General features: G+C 41.2%; 1 protein-coding gene across 1 annotated transcript in view; it reads left to right on the plus strand.

Moving 5' to 3' along the window:
* Positions 1–963: 963 nt before the first annotated feature.
* Positions 964–11,092, plus strand: part of mtnr1bb (melatonin receptor 1Bb) — a 26,927-nt gene continuing 16,798 nt past the window's right edge. Inside the window, exon 1 of the mRNA XM_062535763.1 lies at positions 964–1,165. Coding sequence (XP_062391747.1) covers positions 970–1,165 — 196 coding nt within the window. The 5' untranslated portion in view covers positions 964–969. The remainder of the gene's footprint in view (positions 1,166–11,092) is intronic.

Raw genomic sequence — 11,092 nt, forward strand, 5'->3', positions numbered from 1 at the left:
GAGAGTAAGCGGAGAGACATTCGTCCAACTCAAACATGCGACGGAGACATGGGGATGTCCTTCTGCTAGTAGATATGCCCAATCCGGTAACGTTGAGCGCGTCCCTGGATATCCTCCTAACTTTAACATGACTGCGAGTTAAACTGAGCTGACCTTGGAGAATTATTCAAAGCATTAATTTGACCAATTTGTTGACATCATGGCATGCTTTCATATAGGATATGCCGACTAGTCCACTGCCAGATAAGAACACAACGCCGGTAAATGATTGCATGTGCCAACGACACAATTTTAATTATTTCAGTCAGATAAAGTGCATGAGTGGCATGGCCAACAGCAGTATGGATTAAGCATCCGTGTTTTATTTTCGGAATTGACGAAAGAAGCGAATGTCTCGTTCCCGAAGAAAGGAGGCTATGTGGTCTATGACTTCGTCCTCTTGGGTGAAACGGCAAGCTCAACGCCAAGCTCGCGTTTGTCTGTCTGATTTTAGATTTTAGTTTAGCTCACGTTACCTGTAAATACTTCATTCACAGCAAAACGCCGCCATGGGAGAAAGTGTATTCTAGACATCTAATTCCTCCTCAATTTCAGAACCAGCGAAGCGTGAGGAAAACAGGAGAATAAACATGCTCACCCGTGGAGAAGCTGAGCCACGGAGATCGCAGACGTTAAATGGATTTGGGTAACATGTCATGAATTTGTTTTCAAGCTACATAATCAATCCGAAGCAATGTTCGTGTCAGACTAGGGGATAAACTTGCGGTATGTGACAGTAATCCGCAACTCCACGGCAACTCCCATTCAGTGTATTTAATTGCAGCCGGACTGAAGAATTCCGACATGATCCTCACTGTGCATCGAGCACACGTTTAACCTTATTGGCGCATGTCCAAGGAATCGCTCATAATTGGGTTTGCTTGACCAAATTCTCCGGAGGAGAACTTTACACATGAACTGGACTCCGGCATGCCAGAAAATATCCCGTTTCTGAAGAACCGCACGGAACTGGGACATGTTGGACGCGCGCTGGGTTCGAGCGCGCGACCCGCGTGGGCTGTAGCGGCGCTGGCCAGCGTTCTGATCTTTACCACGGTGGTAGACGTCCTGGGGAACCTTCTGGTCATCATCTCTGTCTGTCGCAATAGGAAGCTGAGAAACGCCGGTAAGTATTTGGTGTTGTTACACTTGATCAGCCTCAATCTCTTTATTTCTGCAAAGTGCCATCAGTACTACGATTGTTCTGTGCATTTTGTGCTAAAAAACATACAAAACTTTTCCCACCAAACTAATTTAATCATTCGAAATCACTCAAAAGAAGGCGCGCTTTTCATGTGATCCTTTTGGTTGTTAAATAACCATAAACTGTCTGTGGTTAAAATATAATTGCGCAATGCAGGGACACCTTCCTAACTAAGTGGGACTGTATTATCATTTGCATATCAATACACTCTCTGTCCAAACAAACTTTCAACTGCACTGTAGAGCCTTTTGGCTGCAGCACGTTGGGAAATGCATCCAAGTGCACAATTTCTGATTTGAGATTGTATTGTCTATATATGTGTTTCAAGTCAGGTGAAAAACAGTTTGAGACCAGGTCAAATATATGTCCTTACAGAATGTCAGAATATCCTTGTAGTGTAGTCAGTCAGCATTTAGCCACATGAGTTAGTCCTCATGTCAAGGGTTTCCAAGAGGCTGTCAGTTGCATTTATTAATTGAATAGCTGCATTTGTCTAATATCAACTTACAGCTTCGGACAATATATTTTCATATGTGTTTCAATATATCTCCCCAATTACCCTCCACTTATCAGCTCCTTGCGTTGTGGGTGGAGCTTCAGAAGCCATGTACTTGCCTATATGGTCATTCTGTAAGATCATGAAATTGCACAAAGTTTTTAAAACTGATTGCAAACCTCAATTGAAGGAGTAGTTCAGTATCTTTAAACCCACACTGTTAGAAAAAAAGGTGCTATATAGAGTGTTGTAATGCATGCTTCATACAGTATATAGCTCCACTAAATCAATGGTTCTTTTAACCATTCATCAAAGGAACGCCTACGGGTTCTTTAAAGACTGCATGGTTCTATATAGCACCCCGAGACCCCTTCTTTTTCAAAAGTGTAAGGTTTATTTTTAGATGATAAATCAATTTTCTTTTTCTAATTTTATTTGAGACCAAAAGGGTGTTAGTCACTGTTCTTTTGACTAAGACTGGAAGATGAGGTTATACTAAATAGCATAGCACATGCAGCCTTTGGAGACAATTTTGCTTTGTTAAAGTAAATTAATCTTTTAAGCGATATACATGTAGGCTCAAAAAATCATCACATATCTACAGTATTTGACGATGGAGAGGGTCTCTGAGACAAAGATGTAGACAGATGTCTACTTCGGTGCGTGTTAAGTAATTTAACAAAAATTACTCTTTGTGTAGTCAATTCAGTACCTTTTATTTCCTCAAATCACTCAGTCACTGCCATCTTGAGTGGAGTCCAGACAAGTCGATTGCCAAATGCAGTATACTTTATACTGTATTAGCTACTGTCTAGGGACACAAAAGGACGAGAGTTCAGTGATCAACTTCACCCACCCCCTCAGAATTATAAGGTTCTACCTGACATTTGTGTAAAATTGAGTTACTGACATATTCCCATGAAACCTCGTGACACCTTAAGAAGGTGAAGTGAGGTGATTCTTGTAGTTGTATGCATTTCTTTTTATATCTAGTTTGTTCCGCCTATCATAACATTAGTAAAATAATATTCTAAAACTTTGAGGCTTACTGTAATATCTCAGAACTACTCAGAACGTAGATAGAACCTTATAATTCTAAGGGGACGAGTACAGAGTTTTCTTCTCACAATATAACGGAGACTGGAACAATAGTAAGTTACAGTAACTGCACTGACAGCACAAGTTGTCTATTTTTAGTTGCTTTACACGTAAGGTAAAATACTTAACCTTGTCTCTATGGTAGCAAAGACATGCCATGATTCTTTTTAAAATGTAGTTAATGGCTTTAACAGGGATTTACTTTGATGTAGCGAAGCTGCCCCCAAAGGCTATACTATATGTAATTTATACTCAAAACTCAATTTGGTCCCAAATGAAAATTTAGACTCCATGTTGAAGAATACAGAACTACCCCTTTAAGTAAGTAAATACGCTTTATGTATACTGTAGCTCTCTTTAAACGCTTAACACAAATAATGATATAGAATAAGGTAAACCTAATGGAGAAACGAAATACATAGCCCCAGTACATAAGGCACTACACACACACACTGAGCCCAGTACAGTCAATTCTCTGATGCTGATGACATTGAAGTGAGTTAATACACAGCTCTTCTGTAAGATGACCAGTGTAATTGGGAATGAGGAAATGATACGGTTATGATTTCAGACAGTGCTTATTAATTACATCCGTTTCCATGTGAGAGTGTGTGTGTGTGTGTGTGTGTGTGTGTGTGTGTGTGTGTGTGTGTGTGTGTGTGTGCGTGTGTGTTTGGGTGTGTGTGTGTGTGTGTGTGTGTGTGTGTGTGTGTGTGTGTGTGTGTGTGTGTGTGTTTATGCATGTGCATTCCTGCGTGCGTGTGTGTGTGTGTGTGTGTCTGGATGCATGTTAGAGAGTCTGTGTGTGAGTGCATGTGAGGGTTTGTGCATGCATGTGCTTGCATTTGAGATTGAGAATTTGTGTGTATGCATGTGTTTGTGTGTGTGAGTGTGTATGTGTGTGCATGTGCGTGCATGCGTGTGCGTGTGTGTGTTTATCTATTTGTATCTGTACGGAGTCTCATTATGTAAAGTAGATTTTATGTCTGTTCTCTGTCTTTGTTATGTGCCTGCTGCAATAGCCCTGAGTGTGTGTTTGCATATGTGTGTGTGTGTGTGTGTGTGTGTGTGTGTGTGTGTGTGTGTGTGTGTGTGTGTGTGTGTGCGTGTGTGTGTGTGTGTGCGTGTGTGTGTGTGTGCGTGTGTGTGTGTGTGTGTGTGTGTTTGTGTGTGCATGTTTCTGAATATCTGTTGTGTTCGTAGGGATTACCCTCCGGCTCCCCCGTTTTTGATGGCGTGTACCAGGCTTCAAAGCCGGTGCCGTTCAAGAAAGACGCCCGCCTGTCTGCTTCAAAGAGCCACAAGCATTGCAACATCACATTGCTGTCTGATAGACAATTCCTCTCTATCTCAATAGTGTGTGTATCTAGGTGCCAGCTCTCCCTGCGCTCCACTGCCATTGTCATTCACCGATATAGCAAAAGGGTAACAGCGTCTCATAAGACTGATAATGCTTTTCGGTCCTAATCTGGGACTGCTACAGCACATTTGGTTCCTAATCTTGTTACTGCCTTTTCAGTGTATTTCCCTTGTTTGAGTAGGCTTAGAGTTCACATTACACTCTTTATGCTTTTGATACTTTGCTGTATATGAACTAGTATGCTGGCATTTAGACAAATAGTGCATTTGTGTGTGTGTGTGTGTGTGTGTGTGTGTGTGTGTGTGTGTGTGTGTGTGTGTGTGTGTGTGTGTGTGTGTGTGTCTCTCTCTCTCTCTCTCTCTCTCTCTCTCTCTCAATTCAGTTCAATTAAATTAAATTTAATGAGCTTTATTGGCATGACTGTAAGTTTCACAATGTTGCCAAAGTGGTAATCGAGAAAATGACATCAAGAGAAGAAAATAATTAGCAATTATTATTAATAATGATAATAATAATAATACAGTAATAATGATAATAATAATAATAATAATAATAATAATAATAATAAAATTTAAAAAAGAAGAGAGAAACACACACATTCCACCCCCACCCCCAACACAAACACATGCTAACATACTCTTTCTTTCTCTCTCTCTCTCTATCTGTGTGTGTGTGTGGGGGGGGGGGGGGGGGGGGCATGTGCTTGTGTAGTTAAAATAGCTTTGCCACTTTATTAGATTAAATATTTTAATCACAATATTGAATGGCTGGCATGAAGGAAACTGTGAAAAGTTTTTTTGAAAAGATCAACTTTAATTACTGTAGCCCTGCAAACCAAACAACACCCCTCCCACCCCCCACCTCCCAAATACCTGTTTGTGAAGGACACTTTTGTGTTCAAATACCCTCTTTTAATGAAGTTTCAAACATCTCTAAGTGACATCTGTCAGTTGTTGGATAACCTCGGTTAATCCAACAGTAAGACCACTGCTCCCGGGGCTTGTGTTCATGATCTGAAGTGTTCTTTGACTATTGGTTCCGGCATTGCGTAAGCACACAGACAGTTGGAGGGTGACTGGCGGGTGAGTGGAGCTCATCAGTTGAGACGCCCTTGAGCGAGCTGCACTGTATCGAGGGCTGGATGCTAGCGTGCTGCTCCTGATTACCAGGTCAGAACACAGAGAGAGAGAGAGAGAGAGAGAGGACCATGCAGGGAGAGGCAGTTAGCCGGAGGCTCAGGAAATGGAGAGAGAGAGAGAGAGAGAGAGAGAGAGATTACAGCCCTTAGAGGGGACACAGTCAGAAGAGGAGATGCAACAAGAGTCGAGGAAGAGATTAGTTTGAGGAGCCTTAACAGATGGGGGGAGAAATTTGAAGGGTTATCACTGAGTTGTCTTCTGTTGCACCCTGAGTGTTGTGAGCGAGGACAAATCAACAGAAGGCAGAAGGAGACTGCTCTTGCTCTGTCTAAGGACTCCCTTTGCACTCGTCATTTTAGTGGAGGCTAAACGCAAGTAAACACAGTTTATCCACCTCTGACATTTCAGAAATAGAGTTGATTCACCTCTTAATAGGGTTTATCCACCTCTCAAAAGAGTTTATTCTCCAATTGCAACTTTTAACATTAAGGATCACACCGTATTATCCACATTCACAATATGTACATTCACCAACACTCTAGGAGACATTTAATATAATTGATATTGTTATTAAACATTGGACAGTAACCTCCACCACCATAAAACATGTTCCGGATGCCTTTATTTATAAATCAGACATATGGAGGAGTCCACCATACCATGATCACCAAATGTATAGTTTAGCCACCTCTTATTTTACCACTACATCCCTGTTTGCACTGTATCTTGATTGTCAGTATTCTTCTGTAAATTGCTTTGGCTAAAAGGGTCAGCTAAATCAACTAATGGAATATGTCATGTTAATGGTTATGTTTATGGTTCTTAGCAGATACTTTTGTCTAAAGTGACTTACAATGACATCAATGCACATTACAAAAACATTAAAAGTAACAGTTTAAAGCAAAGTTATAGCCTAGATAAAAATACCAATAATAACAGACTAAATAATAACAATAATCATTAACATTTACAAACCATAAATCTGTAAAAAAAAAAAAAAAAATGAATTGGTTATAGGTAAACAGATGATTCTTCAGACACTTTTTTTGTAGATCCCAAAGCTGCCATTACAACGAAGAGCAGCCGATAAATCATTTTACCAGTGAGGAATCACAGAAGAAAAGAGTCTTGACTGTGACCTCTTAGTGTTGATGGAAGGCTGACACAGCAGACGCTCATCAGAGGAGCACAGTGGATGAGCGAGGATGTAGAGCTGGATCATAGAATTAAGATAACAAGGTGCAGATCCAGTAAATGTCCTATTGGCTGCAGTGAAGGTTTTGAATTTTATTCTGACTGCTATATAAGAAGCCAATGAAGAGTAACAGAGGACTTACATGCGTCTTCTTTTACTGATTAAACATACTGCTGCATTTTGAATCATCTAATGGTCTCACTACACAAGCAGGTCAGCCAACAATGCGTCGCAAATAGTCTGGTTTGGAAAGAACCGTGGCTTTTTTAAATTTAATTATTTTTTAAGTATATTTTTTGGGCTTTTACGCCTTTAATGATAGTAGAGAGGGACAAGAAGTGAGAGTGAAATAGCATTGGGGTGGGATCCGGAAAGGACCACAGGGCGGGAATCGAACCCAGGTTGCCGGCGCGCGGTGCAGGTGACCCAGCCAGTCGCGCCACGGCTGGGGCCAGAACTGTGGCTTTTACAAGCCATGTAGCATATTGTGTTAGATAAAGAGAAATTTAGTTCGTCATCAACTGTGACACCCAAGTTACATGCCATTTTAGCCAGGTCTGTGAAGATGAACCAAAGCTGGATGCTATCTGTTGGGGAATAGATATATGAGCTGGGAATACCAGAAACCCAGTTTTGAATAAATTTAGCTGGAGGTGTTGAAATATCCCTGAGGCATGCTGAAAACCAAGCAGAAATAGTAAGATCATAAGGTGGGAAAGATGAGTAAAGTTGAGTATCATCCGCATAACAGTGATAGGCAAATCAGTGAGAGCGAATGATCTCACCTAAAACAGAGTTGGTCTAAGGACTGATCCCTGAGGTACACCTTTGCCAAGACACACTAAATCTCTCTCTTGTGAGGTCTGGAAGTATCTCAATGCATGCCAAGTCACATAAGGAAGATATTGACCTTTAGACAACATATTAAGTGACTTGGCATGCATTGAGATACTTCCATCATACCATATCATTGACAATAATTTCTTCTATAATGTACATTGCTTTGAAACGCATTGATTTTGAATTGACTTGATTTCCTCATTTTTGAGGTGATATGAAGTGATATCTAATATTCCCTTTGTATAGGCTTTTGGTATCCAATATATAAGCAAAATGCAGCAATTATTTTGAAGCAGACTGTACCTATTGTTCAGATTTTGTTTTCTAGAAATATATGCAAATTACCGCATATTTAAGTAAAACTGGTCTCATTTGCATATTTAAACATCAGACTTCAGAAAACTTGTAATACAAAGAAATCTTTGACTGAATGTGAGTAAACAACTGTGAAAGTTTCAATTTGATATCTCTTAGTTTAAAATGTTACCCATTTCACCTTTAGTAAATCCCAATGTCAAAATGCATCAGATATGTGACCCTGTAAAGCAGTTTCGGTAAAATGTATTAAATTAAGTTATTGTGCTCACGTGAACGGCCATAAATTAAGCTTTCCAACGATATGTATATCGAGGGTATTACACAAACTATCGCTATAACCGCATCCAAAGTTGACATGGTTCTCCTGTCACGATAACAGGGGTTTAACAGTCAAAACTTATGTTTTTCCGTGAAATGCGTTCACGATATGAAACTGTAGACTGTATACAGTCGAATTATGCAAAAACGTGAAATTCAACATTTTAACCCGGAAGTTTGTTATTGTTGATTTTCTCAAAATAATGTTGTGCGCAAAACGACTGATTTCGCTTTGAATGGTCACATACTGTATACCTAGGGATCACAAAAACAACTTGGAATGATTACTATTGCAATTTGTTTTATGTCAAATGCTAGATTGACTGGCCTAAAGGGGATGTATTAGCGCTGCCATATCGGGGCCAATGTGCGTACCCCTTTAATGGTCCTTGAGTCACTTTGAGATCATTGTACATAATTAGGAAAGGCACACATCTGTGTATATGAGATGTCATAATTGATAGTATATGTCGTCAGTGTGGAACCTATGAGGTTGAGAGAGTTGTCCATAGACCAGGGAAGCAAGATTGTGTCAAGACCAAGGAAGAATACAAGAGAGTTTCTACTCTAAACAAAGCTCCCAAGAACACCGTAGCCTCCTTCAGTCTCAAATGGAGGAGATTTGGAACCACCAACTGTCTTTCTATTTCTGGCCACCTAGCCAAACTTAGCAATCAGGGACAAAGTACCTTGATTAGACAAGTAACCAAAACCCTATTCATCATTATGACGGAGAGCTCCTTTGTGGAGATGGGAGAACCTTAGACAAGAAAAAAACTGGACTAACATGCTCAACACCTTGTACTGTCGGTACAGCTGAAAAAGCTGCTTGGCTGCAACAACTTGAGCTATAAGCACTAGTTGGTCTTTTTGTTCAGTACTCAGTGACTGCCAGAGTTTTTGCTTTAAAGCAACACCAAGGCACTTTTCTTCTGTCGCACGAACGCTATTTGTTATCCAGCAGATAACGATATCCACACACTAGGTAGAGTATGTTGCGTGATTTCACGAAAGTATGGTGTATTGCGACATCGAAGTCAAATTTGTAGTTTCTTCTGTCTCATTCCATTGTAATACAGAACCGCTACCCATTCTGGTAAACGTACATAGTGCGGTTATAGCCGGTAGAGGGCCACGAAGCAAATGCAAAAGTGCTGTTCACCCTGTAATGAGTTGATGAGTGAAATGATTTTGGAAACATTATATTAGGGTACAAAGAATTCTTTAGTGTTGCTTTAAGTTCAACTGGTGCTAAATCCTCTTGGGAGTCAATATAAAGTTTATGAATAAAGGATGCCACTCACAGTTCTTTTTTTAAACTTTTTAAATCGCCCCCTCAGACATTTCATCGATTAAAAAAGTGTATAAATAGAACTGTGAGCGAGAACCTTAGAGAAGGACAGCCATCTGTACTGCACTCTGTCAGTCAGCATATTCGAGAGGCCAGCTGGAATCCAGTCCTCATTGACAGGCACCTGACAGCCCACTGAAACTGCCAAAACCCACCTGAATGACTCTCAGAGCAAGAGAAGTAAAGTCTCCCGATCTGATAAGCAGTTCTACTAATTCCACTATTTGGCTGTATTTCCCAACGGCATGTATGGAGGACATCAGGCACTGAGCGTCACCTCATTAATTTCATCCCCACAGTCACACTCAGTGGTGGTGGCAGCATCATGCTGCAGGGATGTTTTATTCCGGGAACTGGGACTCCTGGGTACTGGGACTTCTGGGGACAGGGACTTGGGAGTGTAGTCTGGAAGGAGCGGATGGATGCAAAAAAAAAAAAAAAAACGGAGTGATCGTGAGCGAAAACCTTTTCGCTCAGTCTGAGCGAGCGCTCAGTCCCAAGCTGGGGTGAGGGTGCACATTTCAACCAGACAGCAAGCTGAAGCACACCACCAAGAAAACACAAGGATGGCTTCAGCTGTGAATGCCCTGAGTCCTGTGAATGCCCTGTAGTGACCTAACCACAGTCCTGACCTGAACCCAACAGAGTATCTCTGGACAGACCTTAACTTGGCTATTTGCCACTTCTCCCCGTACAATTTTGGCTTACCTCCATGAACAAGGTGTAAAAAGCCTATAGGAGCATTCCAAAAAGCCTTGTGACTGTCATTGCAGGGTTCTGAATGCTTATGTAAATTAAATATCTTTTGTTTTTTTTATTAAATGAGCACAACACTCCAGAGATCTGATTTGTTTTGTGTACAGATTGATGTGAAAACCGTGTTGAATCCATTGTATTATAAGTATGAAGCATAACACAATGTGGAAAGGCCCTCTTTTGTATGCTGATTCACAGTACTTGAACCTCGATTTCTTTTTTTTTTTCTCCATTGCAGTACCAGTTCACATCTCGGCACTCTTAACTAAGCACTCAACTCCAGCATAAATAAACTTTACACATTTAAAATGTACACATTGCCACTTCATTGCTTTGTGCGTGTGTGTGAGTGTGCGTGTGTGTGTGTGTGTGTGTGTGTGTGTGTGTGTGTGTGTGTGTGTGTGTGTGTGTGTGTGTGTGTGTGTGTGTGTGTGTGTGTGTGTGTGTGTGTGTGTGTGTGTGTGTGAGTGTGTGAGTGTGTGTGTGGGAAAAAATGTTGCAATCTTCCTTGAGGGTTCACCAGAGGCAGAGTGTAGCTGTGTTTTGTGTTCTAGTGCAGTTCTGCATGTCAGAGGTTCCCCTGAGCTCACAGTGTGACTTCTCCACCCCCCTCTTTCCTCCCCTCCTCTTTTCTTCTTTTCCATCCTTCTTCCTCCTCCTCTCATCTCTCTTATCTCTTGTCTTTTCTTCTCTCCCTCTTGCTTTTTCTCTTCCTCCTGTCCTTCTCAAACAATCTTTCTCCTTTTGCTCCTCCCTCTATTCCTCCCCCCCTCTCTCTCTCTCACACACACACTCCCCTTACCTCTTTGTGCCCCCTTCTCTACTATCTCTCTTTCTCCTCCTCTCTCTCAGCTCTCCCTGCTTCTCTCTCTCCCTCTCACTCCCCGTTCGTCCCTCTCTTCTCTTTTTCTCCCTCTCTCGCTCCCTTTATCTCCCACCTCTTTCTCTCTCTCTCTCCCCTCTCTCTTCTCTTCCCTC

The sequence above is a fragment of the Sardina pilchardus genome, chromosome 5 (genome assembly GCF_963854185.1).
Source record: "Sardina pilchardus chromosome 5, fSarPil1.1, whole genome shotgun sequence".
In the NCBI taxonomy this organism is placed as follows: Eukaryota; Metazoa; Chordata; class Actinopteri; order Clupeiformes; family Clupeidae; genus Sardina; species Sardina pilchardus.